Below are 19,141 nucleotides of genomic sequence, written 5' to 3'. Positions count from 1 at the left end.
TCGTCCATCCTCTCATTCATCAATCAGTGAGGTCCTCCCGTATGGATAGAATGCAGCCTTCTCTGCAGCTCCTTCCTGCTCCACCTTACACACAGTAGGACTGGTAGGACCCCCTTTTGAAACCACTCCTTCAGTTTATATCTCATTTGTTTATTATGGCATAGATCGTACCAATATTATGATAATGATTTATCATATACGAGAAGGTCAGCCTGCTCCACCAGATTGTGAGCACATTGAGTGCAGGAACTTTCTTGCTTATCTTTGCTACCAGCCGTCTAGCTCAGGCCTAGCGCTTAGTCCATACTCAGGACAGGTTGTGGAATCAATGTTGAAAGGCTACATTCTCCCTCACCTCAAGGAGTTCATAGGTTAATGGGGAAAAATGACACAAGCAATAATTCCAGAAGAATGAAATAAGTACTAGTGGGGATATGCACCAAGGGCTTTGAGAACCCAGGGGGGAGGAAGTGATCCTAAGGCACGAAGATTTTATCATGTAGGTGATGGAGTGACCATGACACATTTGAAGCATGGGGGTACTTATTAGAAATAAAATCCGGATTATATCAAGGCACTTTATTACAAGCTTCCCATGCATTCAGAATACACTGGTTAAGAGTTCAACAGACTCAATACCTATTAAATGCAAAAACCATTATTAGTAATTTTCTTTAAAGTATAAGAGTTGAAAAAATGATAAATGAACATGGCTTAATTTTCTTAACAGTGAAGAAAACAATATTTTGAATTATCTTTTAGGAATGTTTCAGGTTTGGTTCATTAGAGCAGTAGGACTCTGTTGGGATTATGTGTTTTCTTTTGCCCTGGCAGGCGCTGTCCTTTGCTTTGTCTGATTCCCTAGAGATGTAGCACTTGCATCTCTCTGCATCAGTAGTATTTCCTTAAGGAGCTGAGGATATGTTTCTCCAGTTGCTTTTGCAATGCCAATTTTCATTATTTGCTTTTTGCCCTTAAGTGAGAGAAAAGCAGTTTTTTTCTTTGCTTTTATTTTTTTAACTTTTTATTTTATATTAGAGTATAGTTGATTAACAATTTTGTGATAATTTCAGTTGTACAGCAAAGTGATTCAGTTATACATACACATGTATCTATTCTTTTCCCATTTAGGTTATTACATAATATGAGAAAAGCGATTTTAGCAGACAGTATCCAGGTATCCTTTTAAGGCTAATATTTGTATTTATGATAGGAAAAAATTATACAGTTTTTTGAGAATAAATTATTTTAAGCAGATTATTCAAAACTTTTAAGCTGCAACTTAATTTTTTTACATTGTGGAATTGTATTCAGGGAAGCCAGAAGGTGGCAGTATGATGTATAAAATGAAAGGGTTTCAATGAGTATAAAAGACTCCTTTTCACGTGAAAATATGTTATTTGCATATTAGGGAATTCAAGTCACCTTATATCAGTAGTTCATCAGAACTTTTTTTTGGTATCCTGTTGCTTTGTCGAATATATTACAGTTATTATTTTGTGGGATATTCTTTTAAATTATGTATTTAATACTGGTTTTGCTGATTACAAGGGAATGTTGAGGAATGTGGAGAGGAAAGCCTCATGACTCTCTCAGTGGAGCTTCTGTAGTAGTAGCAGCAGGTGTATATAAGCCTAGAAGTAAAGACTGGGGCTAGGGGTTTCTGGCATGTCAGTACTCTTCCAGAGGTGGGGAAATAGTAATTAGGTTACCTTGTTGCGGACAGCATTCCACCCATGCAAGAACGTGGTTGATTTTCAAGGCAATGTTAAAGTATCTTGGTTACTGAATTAAATGCTACTGAAAATACTAAAAAAAAATTGATTGACAAGTTTTGTATATATTTAGAAGGAAAAATAATAAGGTGTTTCAGTGATTCCCATTAATATTCAATTATGGCATTAACCTGTCATTAAGTATGTTTCTGTATTCCTCCCCTAGGGTTCTCTAAATGCCATGTGGTATGCGGAGGTTGGTTGCTTTTGAGTTTTTAAATCTGTAATAATGCATAGAGTACTTGTGTAATTTCAGTTGAAGTAAGAAGTAGGTGTCGATATTTTTCTTAGCTGCTGCAAATTTCTCCCTGCCTGCTGGCCTGAAGTAAAATAACTGCACTGTGCATCAGCTTGACTGTTTTAATTTCTGCTTAAAAATGCACATAGTGTATGTGGCTACTTTTGCCTTTCTTTCTCCTTGGTCTCTGGCTGTATTTGTACAATGTCTTGGATATGCTACTTGGTGATGTTTGCAAAGGAGCATTTACAATGATACATGATATCTCAACTCTCCTGCATAGGTTAAAGAACTCCGAGAGAAGGCTGAGTTTTATAGGAAACGAGTTCAGGGAACTCATTTTTCTCGGGACCATCTGAATCAGATTCTGTCTGAAAACAACCGCTGTTGGGATGTCTCCTCGACCACGAGCTCAGAAGGAACCATTAGTAGCAACATTAGAGCACTAGATCTTGCTGGGTGAGATGTTATTTGTGGATGGTGGAAAAGTATGTTATAGATTATGTAGATCATGGAATTACATAGGAAAATAATATGAAGACTCAAAAGTCATCTAGTCTAATGGAAATATACCAGCCACTTATTACATTTCATTATTTTTAGTTTATTCTCTGTGAAAAGTAAAGCTATACATACTTGCTTTACACGCTTGGGTAGAAATAATACATAATTTAAATCTGGAAGATTGGATTTTATAAAATTCCTTCTTAGCAATTAAGAGTAGACTAGGGATGACTATACAGTAGATGTAAAAAACTTTAAAAAGTAAAACAAAAAGAAAAAGGTAACAATAATAAAAACTTAGAGAATATTATCTATTAGTACATTTCCATTATCATTCATTAATGGATTTTTGTGGTTAATATGGAACTTCCACCCTGATTCTATGGAAGAATTCTCTGCTATTTTGGGTTTTAAAGTGAACACAATTAAACTGTTTCTAAGAGGAATAGCACATCAATTTGTAGCAAATAAAATAGTTTTTGGTTTTTATAGTGTATTAGTGTAGCCATACATACCAAATTAACTATAAATTCTAATTATGTGACATCTGATTTTAAAAGTTCATCACAAAATCTGTTCTTTAACAGTGACTTGAAAAGATTAATATATCTAAAATATAAAATTGGAAGCAGCTTATTTGATCCATAAGTACACATGAGTTTGTGCACAAACCCTAATTGAGTAACTGAACAAGTTAGACCATGTGAGGGGGTCCTAGTTTATGTATGCAGAAGCCACTCGAGAGATACATGTGAGTTTTATCAGCAGTGGTGCAGGCATGTATGTGTGATGGGAGGAGTAGAAGGAGATAAATATAATTTATTTTGGAATATTTTAATAGATTGTAACTTTAACTTCTATTGTAAAATGAACTCTTAATTCGATATTTTTCTTCAGTATCTGGGCAAGGCAATATCAGTGGGAAACAGAGTTGTGAACCATGGAAGGCAATGACGGACTTATTAAAATAAGTATCAATTAGAAACCTCAAACTACTCAATTTAAAATAAAACTTATTTTTGTTATGCAGAGATCCTACAAGCCATAAGACTTTGCAGAAATGTCCTTCAACAAAACTAGAAGAAAAAAGACCTATCTTGGAAGAACAGCCCCAGAAAACTACCACAGAGAAATTGGGTGTGTCAGATGCTCCCATACCTGTTAGAAGGCGTCTGGCTTGGGATGCAGAGAACATCACTGAAGACACACACAAACAGCCAAGAGAGGAGGAGGAAGAGGAGGAAAGGGACAAGCAGGTTAACATGGGAGAGCTAGAGAAGTTGGAAGTACAGGAAAAATCTAAAGCAGACAAGATAAAAGAAGGGTGAGCGTTTTAAATTAATCAGTATATAGACGCATTATTGTTCACAGTTAATATGTATTTCGTTTTGTCACTAATTAATTATAGTGGTTTACACTTTGGTTTTATGACTAATAAAGAGCAGATTTTATTTTAATGTCACGAAATAGGCATTTCTTTATGGTTTATATAATTTGATTCACTCAGGTATTTGAGTCACCACTACTTGGTAATTGAACACTTGAACATTGAGCTACTTGGGGAGGAAGTAGTTAGGGTTATTTTCATTTATATCCTCCTAATTATGATTTTCTAGATATCTCTGGAAGTATGACTTTGTGACTTGAAGAAAATAACTGATATTCTTTACTATCAGATGGTTATACTACCAAAAAGAAAGAAAAGATGTTTTGTAATATTAAAATAAGTGATTTCCTACCAAATGTAAAATAGATAGCTAGTGGGAAGCAGCTGCATAGCACAGGGAGATCAGCTTGGTGCTTTGTTTCCACCTAGAGGGGTGGGATAAGGAGGGTGGGAGGGAGATGCAGGAGGGAAGAGATATGGGAACATATGTATATGTATAGCTGATTCACTTTGTTATAAAGCAGAAACTAACACACCATTGTAAAGCAATTATACTCCAATAAAGATGTTAAAAAAAATTTTTTAAATAAAATAAGTGATTTCTGCAAATAGCTAATTTCCATTGATTTATATGCAGAATGCTTTGGGGAGTGGTTCTCTGCCATTGGTTATGGTATTTTTTTGTCCGTAGTCCAACGCCCTTATCATTCATTCGAGAGTTTTGCAGCTAATATGGAAGTTAGGTTCTGATATAATGGAAGAATTCTCTGGTGTGTTGCTGACTTGCAGTGATCTCACCTCTTTTCCAATATTCAGTTACTCTTAACTGTGTAGATTTGTTTATTTTTTTCAGAAACAAAATGGCCTTCTCTTATAGGTTTATAGTTTAATTGCATAATGATGGCAAAGTATTTTTTTATTATATTTTCTGGAGGACATGCTTCATAATTGTTTTAATTTGTAGGTCGGAGTCGTCTTCTGTGTCCTCAGGAAAAGGAGGCAGGCTTCCTACTCCGAAGCTAAGAGAACTTGGTGGAATCCAGAGGACTCATCACGATCTTACCACTCCAGCTGTTGGTAACAGGCAAACACTGTGCAGTTCTTATTTCACCTGCTTTCTCTACATGATAATTTAGTTTAATCAAAATATAACATCTTTTGCATTTTTCCAGGTGGTGCTGTTTTAGTGTCTCCATCTAAAATGAAGCCTTCAGTTGCAGAACAGAGAAAAAGAATGTCCTCTCAGGATGGCTTCGAAACTTTTAGGAAGGTAAATATTTATATTTTGGAGAAAAACGTCTCTTCAGGAAGTGATTATGTTAGTCACATGCAATAAGTGAATGAGAGGTTCAGATTTTAGAAAATTCTGCCTATCATATATGGAGATGATGCTCTTAACTTACTTTCAGAAGGCAAAGGCATTGAATTGTTTTTTTGGGTAGTGGCACTGTATTTCTGCTGTACTTTCAATTTTTGTCAGTAGTGACAACAGGAAGAGAGAGAAGAAAAACAATACTATTGATTGAGCATCTTCTGTGGCAGTTTTGTTCCAGATGCTGATTTAACACTAGAGATGTAGCAGTGAAAGGAGCAGGTAAAAATCCTGGCCCTCACTGAACTTACATTCTAGTGGAGGAGAGAGACAATAAACAGGATAACTAGGTAAAATGCTTAGTATTTTAGATAGTGATAAGAACTAAGGAGAAAAATAAAGCAGGGGAAGTGAGTAGGAAGTGGCGAGGGAAGTTCTCACTGAGAGGGTAACATTTGAGCAGAATCTGAAGCAGGTGAAGGACTGACCCATATGCATATCTAGGAAGGCATTCCAGGCAAAAAGAATAGCAAGTGCAAAGTCCTCCAGGTGAGAAGGTACCTGATTCTTTGAGGAACAGGCAGGAGTGGAGCTGAGAGCAAGAAAGGGAGAACAGGGTGGGCAATGAGGTCAGAGGCATAATGAGGAACTAAATTGTGTAGGGCCTTATAGGTCATAGCAAAGACTTTGAATTTTATCCTGAATGAAATGGAAAGCCTTTAGAGGGGCAGAGGAGTGATATGATTTGACTTGGGTTTTTCCAAGGTCACTCTGGCAACTGTATTGGGAATAGACAGTAGGGGTGCAAGAGCAAGGGCTTGAAACTGGTTAGTCAGTTACCATATCCAGGCAAGAGGTGATGGTCATTTGGATCATAGCAGTAGCTGTACCAGGAGCTAGATTTGGTTATTTTCCATTGTCTACCCCTTGGTTGCTGGTAGGCAGAGGAGTCATTAAACTCACTGAACACAGTCATTTTTTTCCTTTGTTTTCTTACAGAAGCTACTATTATAATAACATTAAATCTGTAAGTCATTCAGTTTGCAGTGAATTATCCCTGTCACTCAGTTGCCCTTGGTTAATATCATCCTGTATCTCTTTTTTTTACCATAGGAATTAGGAAGACTATATTATATTATCCAGAAATATTTTCAACTTGAATTGTGGGAGTGTTGTGGGGCAGCAGCAATTTGGGGAACTTCTGTGGGGATGATCATAATAGCTAGCATTTACTGAGCACTTACTATGTTCTAGGCTCTGTGCTAAGTACTTTACATGTGTTAATTTGTTCAGTCTTCATAATGGTGGAGTAGGATTTGTCCCCAGGCCGTCTGTTCTCAGAGCCCACATTTTTAACCCCTAAACAACACTGTCTCACAAGACTTGAGAGTAGAATTCTCATGATATTGATTTGATAGTCAAGTACCATCTGTACATTTAAAAAATGATATTAAAAACCCAAGTGTATGTTAGCTCACTTCATTCATTGAGCAGATGTTTCTTATCCATTTACTTACATGCTAGATGCTGTGGTTGTGATAATGAGCAAAAATAGACATGGTACATGATTTTGTTGAACCTACAGTCTTGTGAGAATCACATCCCCCAAAAAGTAAAATTAAAACTAATAATAGTTTCAAAGAAGTATATAGTGCTGTCCTGGAAGGAATTGACCTAGTCATGGAGATCAGGAAGCTTCTTGAAAGTCAAGGATGCTTCTTTGAAGAAGTCATAATTGAGTTGAGATATAGAGGAAGAAGAAGAGTTAACCAGGTAAAAGGGGAGTAGAGGAGAAGCATAGCATATGCCACAGTCCCATGGAGAGAAAGGGCATAGAGTTTTTTTGTTTTTAATTTTATTTTTGATGTGGACCATTTTTTTTTAAGTCTTTATTGAATTTGTTACAATATTGCTTCTGTTTTATATTTTGGTTTTTTGGCCACGAGGCATGTGGGATCTTAGCTCCCTGACCAGGGATCGAACCCACACCCCCTACATTGGAAGGTGAAGTCTTAACCACTGGACCGCCAGGGAAGTCCCATGGACATAGAGTTTTAGGAAACAAAGACCAGTACAGTGTGTGGCAGGGAGCAGGAGCAAGATGAGGCTGGAAGAGACAGCAATATTGAGAATTTCTTTCATCTCAAGTAAAATGGAAAACGACTGAAATATTTTAAATATGAGAGTGTTGTGATTGATTTATGTTTTGCAAGATCTCTCTGGCTGCCGTGGAAGGCAAGAGTGGACTGTGGATACCTTTGAGAGCCCATTGCAGTAGTCCAGATAGGAGCTGTGATAGCTTGGACTAAAGAGGGTGGGCATAGACGTGAGTGAAACTGAAGAATTGTGTAAGGGGAACAATGTCAAGTCCTGGAGCTGGGTTGGATAATGACTTCTAGGTTTCTGACTTGCCCAGCAGGATTGATGGAGAGTGCCACGCACTGAGTAAGAGAACTCTGCACGAAAGCCATCTTTGGAGGGGAATATCAGGAGTTTCATTTTCATTCACTCAGTTCAGAATTTACTGTGCTCTTACTATGTATCAAACACTGTTCTGGGATCTGGGGATTCATTGGTGATCAAGATAAAATTCCTGCGATCGTGGAACTTACATTTTCATTGGGAGAAGTAGACAAATGATTTTTTAAAAAAGAATTTCAGATAGTAGTAAGTGCTATCAATTAAATAAAACTGAAAATGACCTCCAAGGGGTGGGTGAGACTGCTTTAGTTTGGGTCATCAAGACAGGCACCTCTGAGAAGGTGACATTTCAGCAAGACCTGGCTGATTAGGGAGGTGCCCATGCAGAGATCTGGGCTGGAGATTGTTTTCCAGGTAGAAGGAACAGCAAGTGCAGGTGAACAACAGTGAGCGTTTCATCGAGAGTGAAAAGGTCTGTGTGACTGGAGCCTGGAGAAAGCAGGGGAGAGGGTGGGGAATGAGGGTGGAAAGGGAGTGGGCAAGGGAGCTGGGTAAGGAGTGGGATGTTCTTCTAATGGCACTAGGAAGCTCTTGGAGGATTTTAAGCAGTAAAGCAAATATAGATCTCTGATACACTTGATAACTAAAATCACTCTGGCTACTCAGTGGAGAATGGGCTATACTGGGGGAGAGTAGAAGCAGTGAGGCCAATAAGGAGGCTTTTAGGTTCAAGAACAGATCATAAAGTCAGATTAAACCTGGGAACCCCATGTATTACAAATATTCTATAGATTTAATTCAGGTTTTAACAGTAATGAAACCAATTTGACAGAAGTTCCAAATTCTACATATATGTATACAAAAAGAAAAAACCAAAAGAACGATTTTCATAAGAGATCTTTGTAATTAAAAAGGGAAGCAGGGGCTTCCCTGGTGGTGCAGTGGTTGAGAGTCCGCCTGCCAGTGCAGGGGGCATGGGTTCATGCCCCGGTCTGGGAAGATCCCACATGCCGCGGAGCGGCTGGGCCCATGAGCCATGGCTGCTGAGCCTGCGTGTCCGGAGCCTGTGCTCCGCAACAGGAGAGGTCGCAACAGGAGAGGCCACAACAGGGAGAGACCACAACAGTGAGAGGCCCGGGTACCGCAAAAAAGAAAAAAAAAAAAAAGGGAAGCAAGTGGAAAATTTGTGGTTTTATCTTAGATCTTGATTTTAAAATATTTGTTTTTTGGATGAGACCCCAGGCTATCTCCCCTTTGAAGCAATAAGCCCTCTAATTGCAGAAAATGATGCCTAAGGTCAGAAAGCAATGTTTTGAACATCACATTGATAAACTCAAAGTTAATAACTAAAGGCAACAATTACAAGGGAAGTTTGGGGCTATATTTGATTTTACTTGTTTACATTCTCCTAAAAAGTAAAATTATACAGGGACTTTTCTATTCATGATATATTATCATTGTGGAAAAATAGAAAATACTGAGCAAACCAAAAAAGAAGGTAATTCATACCTACTGTTCAGAAACATCCGTTGTTGAATTTGAGTTTAGATATATAGTGTATTTGTTTATTATACTGTAGATAAGTTTTCATTTTTCTCACCTAGCAATGTATTGTGAACATACTTCCATACCATTAATTTATAATCTGATTTTTAATTGTGATATGATGTGCGATCTGTAGTTATACTATAGTTTTTTTTTTAACTAGATGCTCATTGTTGAAATGTATTTTTTGAAACTAGATGCCTATTGTTGTTATTTCTTAGTTTTACTTTATTTTGAAAAAATGCTCTAAAGAAATCCATTCTTTACCTGCATTTTTGTTCATATTGTTGTTACCTATTTTTATGTAAATACTCCCTAAATATTAATTGTGTGGTCAAAGAGCCACAGTATTAAGGTTTTTGCTATATTTTGCCAGCTCCCCTGGAAGGTTGTCCTACCAGTAACACTGGATAAGAGTGCCAGTTTTCTGCATCCTTGTCAGCTCAGGGTATTATAGTTTGTTTGTTTGTTTTAATTTATCTTTGTAATTTAGTAAGTGAAAAATTACTACGTCATTGCTTTTATTTTGAAATTATTTGATTATCAGTGAGGTGTGGAATATGTTTGCTATTTGTAATTTGTATGTATATGAATTGCTGATATGTATCCTTTTTCTACCTTTAAATTAGGTTTATCTTACTACTTTTAAAGAAATATTTATGTAACAGTGATAATAATTCATTGTCCGTCCAGTAAGTTGTATATTTTCCCCAAGTTTGTCATTTTTCTTTCATTTTTTAAATATTTACATATCTTTTGTTTTTACTTAGCTAAATATCTTTATCTATATCTGTTGTTAGGCTTATAAAACCTTCCCCACATGGAGGTTACATAAATTTTCCCCATATTTTTTCCTACTGCTTTTATGGTTATATACTTTTGTGTGTTTAAATGTTTGTTTTGTTTATATATGTACACACGCATATATGTATTTTGTTTTGTTTTTGTCATTTAGAAAGAAAGTCGTGCTATACCCCTCCTGACTTCTCCAGCTGCTGGTCTAAAAACAATTGATCCCTTGCCTTTGAGGGAAGATTCTGAACCCAATATCCCCAAATTTGCTGAGACAACTCTTCCAGTTTCAAAAATTCCAGAAAATCCAACTAACACACCTGGGCAGTCTCCATCTCCACCCTGTGCCCCATCCTACTGGCATCCTTCCCGTCGAATTCAGGGCTCCCTGAGAGATCCAGAATTTCAGCATAATGGTAATTACTTGGATTTTAGTTTTTTGTCTATTAAAATGAAAGTGTTATACTGATAGATACAAAGGCTCTGAGTATATACTATATATTAATAAGTTGTGTTATTTAGTTTTTTAGTTAATGTAATAGATTTCTTTAAATAGAAAAAAATCTCATCTCTGGAACACTCAGTTGTGCTGTACCCAAGTTCACTTTGGTCTAAGTGTGAGGTGTCTCTCATGTTCTTTCCCATAAACATACAGGCAACCCACTAAGTGCCATAGCACCTCTTCCCCAGGCGTGACAACCAAAGATGTCTTCAGACATTACCAAATGTTGCCTGGTTGTAGAATTCAAGGTCATAAAATATTTTCCTTTGGTTTGTTTTATTAGGTGTTGCTCTGCTGTTTTCTAACGTCCACTATTATGACTGAGAAGTCTGAAGCTCTTTTTATTTTTGATCTTTTGTATGTGGCTTTCTTTTTTTTCCTGGCAGCTCTTGGCATCTTCTCTTTATACCCAGTGCTCTGAAATTTTATAGTGGGTCCCTTTTCATTCATTTTGCTAGTACTCACTAGACCTTTTCAATCTGAAAAGTCATGTTCCTCAGTTCTGGGAAATTTTCTTAAGTTATTTAGTCAGTGATTTCTTCCCCTCCACTTTCTATTTCTTCCTTCCAGCACTACTATAATTCAGATGTTGGACGTGTTGAACATGATATTTTCTTATCTTACCTCTCCTATTTTCCATCTCTGTCTTTTTGTTTTAATTTGAAAGGGTCACTAATTTTTATCTTCTACTTGAGTTTTTAAATGATATTTTGCTATATTTTTAATTTCTAAGATTTTTTAAACACTACATACTCCTTTTATACAGCATCCAGTTCTTATTTCATGGATGGCATCTTTTATCTGTTTGAGGAGATAAATGATATATAAAATACCCCTATTTTGAATATGTGCCCCCAGTTGAATCCGGTATCCTTCAGTCAAAGTAGCTCTGATAAACCTTCTCTAGCAATGAGACCTCCATTCCTCTTTTGGGAGAGTTACCCTGCTGTACAAAATTGAAGAAGGATCTGGCAGACTTTTGTAGAAAGACTTTCAACTAGATTCCTGACTCAGTTTTACCTTCGCTCCAACTTTCAGTGGTACTCAGAACTCCCAAAACCCCAGCCATCAGGGGAGCAAATTGGTTGCTTCTTGGTATCCCTCCTCTGCTGCCAAGGATTCAGCTCACTTGGCTATGATGACCACATACTCACTGCCCTTCCATTTGCTTCCCACTTTCCAAAATTTTGTTGCTATTTTCTTGCTTCCCATTTTCGCTGTCCTGTGGGTTTATATCACTTTTGTAGATGTGTGTAGTCCAGCTGCCATCTTTAAAGAGAAGCTTACTGTATTTCTTTAAAGTTAGAATAGACCAGTATTTTCACTGAAAAGAATCCCAGGAGATTATCCATTGTTTGTTTACATATTTGCTAAGTACATTATGAATTAATGAATGGCCCTTTGGCAGTAATTTCTATTAAAGTTATAAAATTAATAAATTTTCTCACAGCCTACCTTCACTTAGAGTTGACTATAAATAAGATACACTGTTGGGTGGCTTTGAAGGATAATTTCTTCTGGCTTTTTTTTTTTTAAGTGGGAAAATCAAGGATGAACAATTTCCAGTTACCCCAGCAAGAAGCCTTTAATGATGAAGGTATTTTAATAGTCAAAGAACACAAGATAAAAGTATAATGTTTTATTATATAGTAGTTCATAATAGTATGATCTTACATTTGGTTGGCACTTTATAGTTTACAAAGTACTTCCACAGATGTCATTTCATTAGAACCTTGAAGCCCTGTGAAGAGGGTGAAATTATCCCCATTTTTTAAATGAGTAAACTGGAAAATAAGCCTTGAAGAATCTTTTTTAAAACAAACAGTTGGCAAGAGATTGTGCCTAGCATCACACCTAAGGTCAGTACTCTGTTTTACAGCCTGGGTAGCTGGTGGCTCAGGAATTCAGCCTAGCATTATATCCATCATTTTTTTCATATGTCTGTATATTCTTAAAATACATATAATTAGGGAAAATGAATTTTTTTTCTTTCGTTTTGACAAATTCATTTGCTTCTAATAGTGGCAGGAGGAATTTTGAATTCTCAATGTTGAACAATTGAAATTACTATTTTAAATGCACCCTAAGAAGTATGAAATTACTAAATTTATAAATTTTGAATTTGAAATTTAATTTGAATTAATACTTTATGTATTATAGCTTCACACACATTAAAGGTTTTCTCTTAGCAAGTTTGAGACTTTTTTCAGAATTCAGTGAGCTGGAAATCAAGTTGCTATGTTTTGAAATGCCAATATCTGGACACTTTGAATCCAGTTCTGTTTTCTTTTTAATGGAAGAACAGTGTTTACAAATAACTTGATAAGAGATTTACTTGCTCCGATTGTGGAATTTCACTAATAATGAAGGGTAGCGTATTAAAGTCAGACATTATTTCTACATTAAGTGAAATTATTCTAGAAATGTGATGTGAGTACCATGTTAAGGTATGGCATTTCATTTTTAAAACATTAAAGTTCTCCTGCTTGAACAGCTGTGCTTTTTAAAGTAGGACAAGACAATATGATGATGAACTGTTTCCGAGTAATACTGAAATCACAGGCCAAGTGTTTAGGTAATGACATAGTGGGATTTCAGGAAGGAAACAGAATGCTCATTTAACATTAAAATGTTTGATTTCTAAATATGATAAACTTGGAAAATTACTATGAACTATCCTAAAAATGTTGATATCTTATATTTTAATAGATTACTGGTTTCTGACAGAGTCAATATTGACATTACAAAGCTTGATGCCTTTAATTTGCTGTTAATGTTTTGAAACAATATTTTTATAAGACATATTTTTTGCACTGAATATAATTCTTTCGTTGCAGATGAGGACAGATTATCTGAGATTTCTGCTCGCTCCGCAGCTTCTAGTCTCCGGGCTTTTCAAACTCTGGCACGAGCTCAGAGAAGGAAGGAGAATTTCTGGGGCAAAACATAATTAGACATACACCTAGTTAAGTTGCTTTTATCTAGGGGAACCACTGGCATAATCTTCTTTATTGCTTTACTATGTTAAGACTACAAGTGTTTGGATTTTTTTCTAACATTTCCTACCTAAAAAGAATTGTTTGATTTTTCAATAGCCAATTCAATTTACTTGGAAAATTTTTAACATAGGTTCATAAAAATTTAACTTTTGAAGAATTCGTTTTGCATCTGTCCCAAAGTACAAAGACATAGAGTATATAGTTCTTCACATGTTCTAACTTGTATTAGGTGTCAGGGGTAGCTGGTAGAATTGTGAATTTCACCTATCCAGAGAATATTCTTAAAAATGAATAAAGTGAAGTAAAAATTAAGATATAAGTGTGAAGTATACATTCCCCCCAAGATTGGCTTTATGTATGTTTACAGTTGTAGATGTCATAAAATGAATTTGTTGTTCCTTTAACTTTTGCTGTGGTGTTTATTTTTATTTTAGTACCTTCTGTATATGGTTACAGTGTTAAAATAATTGTTCTTTAGATTGAAAATACCAGCTTTTGTATATACTTTTCTTATTTATGTAACAAAGTTTGCTGAGAGAATATGTATATTTTTGATCTTTGTGTGTATTCTGTTTGTATAAGGACTTTGGCTTACATTTGAATAATGTCTGAATTTTGAAAAATTATTTGTAAAATGGAGAATTATAACTTTGTAGACATTTTGAAATAAAAATTGATCAAGTGTTTCAGTTCTGTTTGTTTCAAGGGTTTCAAGGGTTTGGCTTCTCTAGAAAGTTATTATCTGGAACAAATAATTATTTTTTAAAAACATTCTACTCACAACAACTTGAACACATCATACTTCTTTTGCAGCTTGGTCCAAATGCAGCAAAACTGAGTCCACAATGTTTTTGCACAAATGTAGGAAAAATGTAGAATTTCCAAGGCAAACTCATTTTTAAAAAATTTAACACAAACTTTTTTTTTAAAAGAATTTTGTTTTTAATATATTTATTTTTGGCTGCACTGGGTCATTGCTGCACATGGGCTTTCTCTAGTTGCAGTGAGCAGGGGCTACTCTTCGATGCGGTGCACGGGCTTCTCATTGCGGTGACTTCTCTTGTTGCAGGGCACGGGCTCTAGGCGTGCAGGCTTCAGTAGTTGTGGCTCGTGGGCTCTAGAGTGCAGGCTCAGTAGTTGTGGCGCACGGGCTTAGTTGCTCCGTGGCATGTGGCATCTTCCCAGACCAGGGCTGGAACCCATGTCCCCTGCATTGGCAGGCAGATTCTTAACCACTGTGCCACCAGGGAAGTCCCTAACACAAACTTTTTGACTATACTTCTTTACTCTTAGGACATGTTCTGTGGTCTTACTCTTTATCTCGCAGGTCATGATAAACTTAATTTTCTAAAAAGTATGGATTTCATAAAATATTTACAATAGATAGAAGGTACTGAAGATGATACACAGAATATTCATGCCTGTTGGTTAGAAAGCAAGTGAACAGTCTGTTCTAAAGTGCTTAATTTGGTCGAGTGCTTTTGCAAATCACTGATTCACAATAAGTCTTGAAGATCTTATGTTACCATGAGGTTATAAAGAACTGTGGTCATGCAAAGTATTTGCTTACATTTCACAGACCTTTTAAAAACGTTTGTTGATTTAAAAACTAAGGCACTAAAGATGGAAATAAAAACTAGAAATTAGTGTATAATTGGATTTTAGAACACAGAACACAGATCATCTTGGCTTCTATACAAATGTGTACTGAGGCATATCAGTTGTAAAATAAATTTGAAACATTATTTCTCTGGAAGCTTAGATGTATCATTGTCTTCTTTCTAAAAAGCTTGTTAGTTTAGTTGGTTAGCATAGAGTTTTCAATGGCTGACTAGTGATCTACAGTAAAGAGAGGAATTATAGCTTGCTTGCAGGGAATTGTGCATAACACACAGTCTGTTTTATCTAAGCCACAGAGTGTAGAATCTGGATATACCCTTTGGATAAGTCAGACCACATGAACTTGGTCTATCAGGTGTTAAGATGGATTAGGGTATGGTTATCATGAGGCTGAGGTCATTACCCCAGCCTCCGCATGACACTTTAGCTTTGCAGTATACTTCTGACTGCCTCTTAAAAGCCCTATTCAGAGGCCCAAGGGAGAGAATAGTGTTGAGGGATCAGTACTATTTCATCATTCTCCCTAAAAGAGCAACTCAAAGGACATGCATTTGAGTTGGTGAGTGGTTTTAATTACACAAGAAATGCTCCATGAGATTTGCTGGCATCTAGGAGTTGGAGTTGTTAATTCAATTTTTTATCAATTTTATTAAGGCATACTTATGTATAATCTGCAGTTATTAAAAATTTTGCAGCTCAATGAGTTTGGAAAAAATGTGTACATCGTGAAACCAACACCACAACCAAGATACATTGTATTTCCATCATGGAAAAAGTTTCCTCATTTCCCTTTGCAGTTCAGTCCATCCCTCCACCCCTGGTCCCCAAGGCAATCACTAATCTGTTTTCTGTCAGTATAAATTAGTTTACAAGAATTTTATTATTTATTTATTTTTGACTGTGTTGACTCTTTGTTGCTGCATGGGCTTTCTCTAGTTGCGGAGAGCAGGGGCTACTCTTCATTGCGGTGCGCGGGCTTCTCACCACGGTGGCTTCTCTTGTTGTGGAGCACGGGCTCTAGGCTCGTGAGTTTCAGTAGTTGTGGCATGTGAGCTCAGTAGTTGTGGCTCCTGGGCTCTAGAGCGCAGGCTCAGTAGTTGTGGCGCACGGGCTTAGTTGCTCCGCGGCATGTGGGATCTTCCCAGACCAGGGATTGAACCGATGTCCCCTGCATTGGCAGGCGGATTCTTAACCACTGTGTCACCAGGGAAGTCCCACAGAATTTTATATAAATGGAACTAGCTTTTATATATGGCTTTCACTCAGAATGTTTTTTAGAGTCATCTATGTGTTGGGCACATATGTTTCCTTTTAATCCACTCATCCACAGTGGACTTTTGGGTTATTTGCAGTTTCAGATTATAATGAATATTTGATATCTATGTGCAAATCTTTGTAGACATGTGCTTTAATTTCTCTGGAAAATCCTAGGTAATTCCATTTTTATTCATCTTTAATATAACTTCTACTTTATGTATATGGTACACACCCAAATCACTGTTATAAACTGGTGGTTTGGTCGTTTTGTCAAAATTGGTATCTCACAAACTAGACGGGGGAGCAAATGTCAGGATCACAATGGAAGTAGCACACCTACTGCCTCTGTTCTTCCTTACCCCCATCTTCACCCCAGATCCTGAGATTCTCATGTGTCCCTGGCTGAGAACCCAGATAAAAATGCACAAACACACATATATGGGAGACTTTCTTCAATTCAATTTCATACACGTGTATGGGAAGGCATGTTCATGTTGGATCTCATCTCGATCTCTGTGTGGGAGTCTGAACTCCAAGTTAAGCACTCTTAAAGGATGATTTTGAGGATTAAGGGCAAAGAACATGATAAACATGCTTAGTACATGGCAGGAAATGTTACCATGAGATTTAAGTATAAATATCCTGGTTTTACCGATGGGAAAACCCTCTTAGGTTAAATGACTGGACCAAGACTTGACAGCTGGTGGAGTAAATCTAGGTCTTTTTACTTGAAATCTACCCACGCTGCCTGCTCTAGAGTGTTTATACTAAAATTGTGAGTCCTACTGTGATTCATTTCTCTCTGGTTGATTCATTTGGGAGTTAATTTAACTTTGTCATCTTAGAAGATAAATTAAACATCTTTATGTCTAGTCGGGAAAAAGAGTATATGGGCAATGAGTTATTGTACAAATGGACTGAACCAGAGTAAAAGTGAGTTAACGTTCAAAAACAGTTTGTTCTCATATAAGTAGTGTTGCAGTTGGCTACTCAGGGAGCTCAAGGATGGATTATGTACCTTTGTTGCAGTTGTAGACACCCCCAAAATATCACAACTTCTGGAAGTTTACCTAAGGAACAAATAATCTAAAACGGTAAGTGATCTTAGAATCATTTACATTTGGTTTGGGAATATGTTTTTGGTCCTTTTCCATGTGGTGGCATTAGTCACGATAGCGTGCTCAGGGCCCAGTCTTTGTCAAACTGCCAGCATTGCTGTTTCCTAAGATGAGTCAGTGGCACAAAGGCTACTCCAGGCAAAAGAACAGCCTCTGTCATTGGATGAGCAAGGGTTGTGCCCTGCCTGGGAAACCAGCCTGCCCCTCTAGCCTAACTCATGGATTAAAATCAAGCCAGTAGTATCTTCACTATGGTATCTTCGCTAATGTTGATCCTGTACTCTGACTTGGCCTTATGCGTGTTTCTCCTGTGGAGGCACAGAAACACCCAGCCCTTTTTGGTCCTCTCAGATTCAGAGCCAAGCTCCCTTAAACTCTGTTTCATGTGTCATTCCCACCTTGTCCTGCAAGGCCTGCTAAGGATAGAATCCTTTCTCAAGCAGAGGGCGGCTCACCTGCTGTACTGCCCCTGCTATAAGGCAGGTAAGAAGAAAGAGTAGTCTTCCTAAAGACGGCATCCACTTCTCTTCCACTAAATGCTCCCTACCCACTAGTCCCTTCTGCGGCTTCATTACTCCCCAGGCCCATATCAGAGCATGTCCTTGGAAACTGAGTGACAGATGAGGAGTGGGGCCACTGAGGTCCCTTTGGAAGTCAGAGCAGGAGAGCAACAGATAGACTGATGTTTGGGGAGGTCACAACCAACTCGGACCACGCGACTAATTCGAGCCATGTAGTGGACAATATCGATAATGTTGGGAAATTGTTCAGTTCCCCCCTATGTATTTTATACCCAGTAGTATCCTATCCTGGAGCTGGCTTTTGGGCCAATTGTTAAATATTCAGAACTTTTGTGAGCAGGTTGTTAAACCATCAGTAGTTTGAAATTGACAATTTTGAAAATGGTGGGAGTATTTACACCACAGAAATTGGCAAATGCTATAGACTAGGGTTTCCTCCCCATTACTTCCAGAGGCGGTATACAAGCTCACCATGGCAGCCACTACATCAGTCTCTGCTTTTCTTTCCATATCATTTGCCTGATAGAGAAAATGATCCATTTCAGGAAGAAGAAAAGAGCAGCTCAAGATAAGCTATGAGATTTATTAAACCATTCACATCTTCCTTGGCTTATAAAAATAAAGTACTTTGGTTTAATTTCCTTTCTTGGCTGAAGTCTACCTAGAAAATAAAAATAAGCCACAAATAGCAGATACTAGACTATACTGGGACACTACCCATGATCCACCCACAGAATTATCCAGAAATGGAGCCTGGGAATCTGTATGTGTAATCCTCAGGTGATTCTGATATTCAGGTAGTTTGGGAACCACTGGCTTTGGGGTTATAATAAGCTATGGTTGAATCCCAACTCAACCTGGAGTAAGCTGGTTAAATCCCTTTGAGTTTGTTTCTCATCTACAAAACTTATGATTAAGGCCTGTAAAGACGTTTCATGTATGTTACCCAAATGTCATTCTGGAACCAAGCAGAACCTCCCTCCCCCCCAAGTACAAAACTGAGCAGTTAGTGATTAGGACAATAGAGTCACAGACTCAGTGTCTGATGCACATTCCTGAGCTGTTTTACAGATACTATAACTGCCACCAAGGGAAAGAAAAACAAACCAAAAAAACCTGCCTGATGACCAGACTGTAGTCATGATATAAG

The 19,141-nt window shown here is 37.2% G+C and overlaps 1 protein-coding gene across 4 annotated transcripts in view; it reads left to right on the top strand.

The window, feature by feature from the left end:
• The window catches only part of SAXO6 (stabilizer of axonemal microtubules 6), a 29,143-nt gene extending 14,984 nt beyond the window's left edge, over window positions 1–14,159 (top strand). For 2 of the 4 annotated variants that reach the window (XM_022571592.2, XM_089920976.1), the window contains 8 exons: window positions 1,942–1,971; window positions 2,297–2,472; window positions 3,548–3,841; window positions 4,869–4,981; window positions 5,077–5,174; window positions 10,138–10,390; window positions 12,014–12,073; window positions 13,314–14,159. In XM_022571592.2, the coding sequence (XP_022427300.1) occupies window positions 1,942–1,971; window positions 2,297–2,472; window positions 3,548–3,841; window positions 4,869–4,981; window positions 5,077–5,174; window positions 10,138–10,390; window positions 12,014–12,073; window positions 13,314–13,426 (1,137 nt within the window). In that variant the 3' untranslated portion in view covers window positions 13,427–14,159. Of the gene's footprint in view, window positions 1–1,941; window positions 1,972–2,296; window positions 2,473–3,547; window positions 3,842–4,868; window positions 4,982–5,076; window positions 5,175–10,137; window positions 10,391–12,013; window positions 12,336–13,313 lie in introns of all 4 variants that reach the window. The other 2 variants (XR_016394972.1, XM_022571593.2) reach the window with 2 other exon arrangements.
• Window positions 14,160–19,141: the final 4,982 nt, after the last annotated feature.

The sequence above is a fragment of the Delphinapterus leucas genome, chromosome 11 (assembly GCF_059928025.1).
Source record: "Delphinapterus leucas isolate spDelLeu-1000000601 "Yukka" chromosome 11, BTC_Dleu_Yukka2, whole genome shotgun sequence".
NCBI lineage: Eukaryota > Metazoa > Chordata > Mammalia > Artiodactyla > Monodontidae > Delphinapterus > Delphinapterus leucas.
This window is presented reverse-complemented; position numbering and strand designations above follow the sequence as displayed.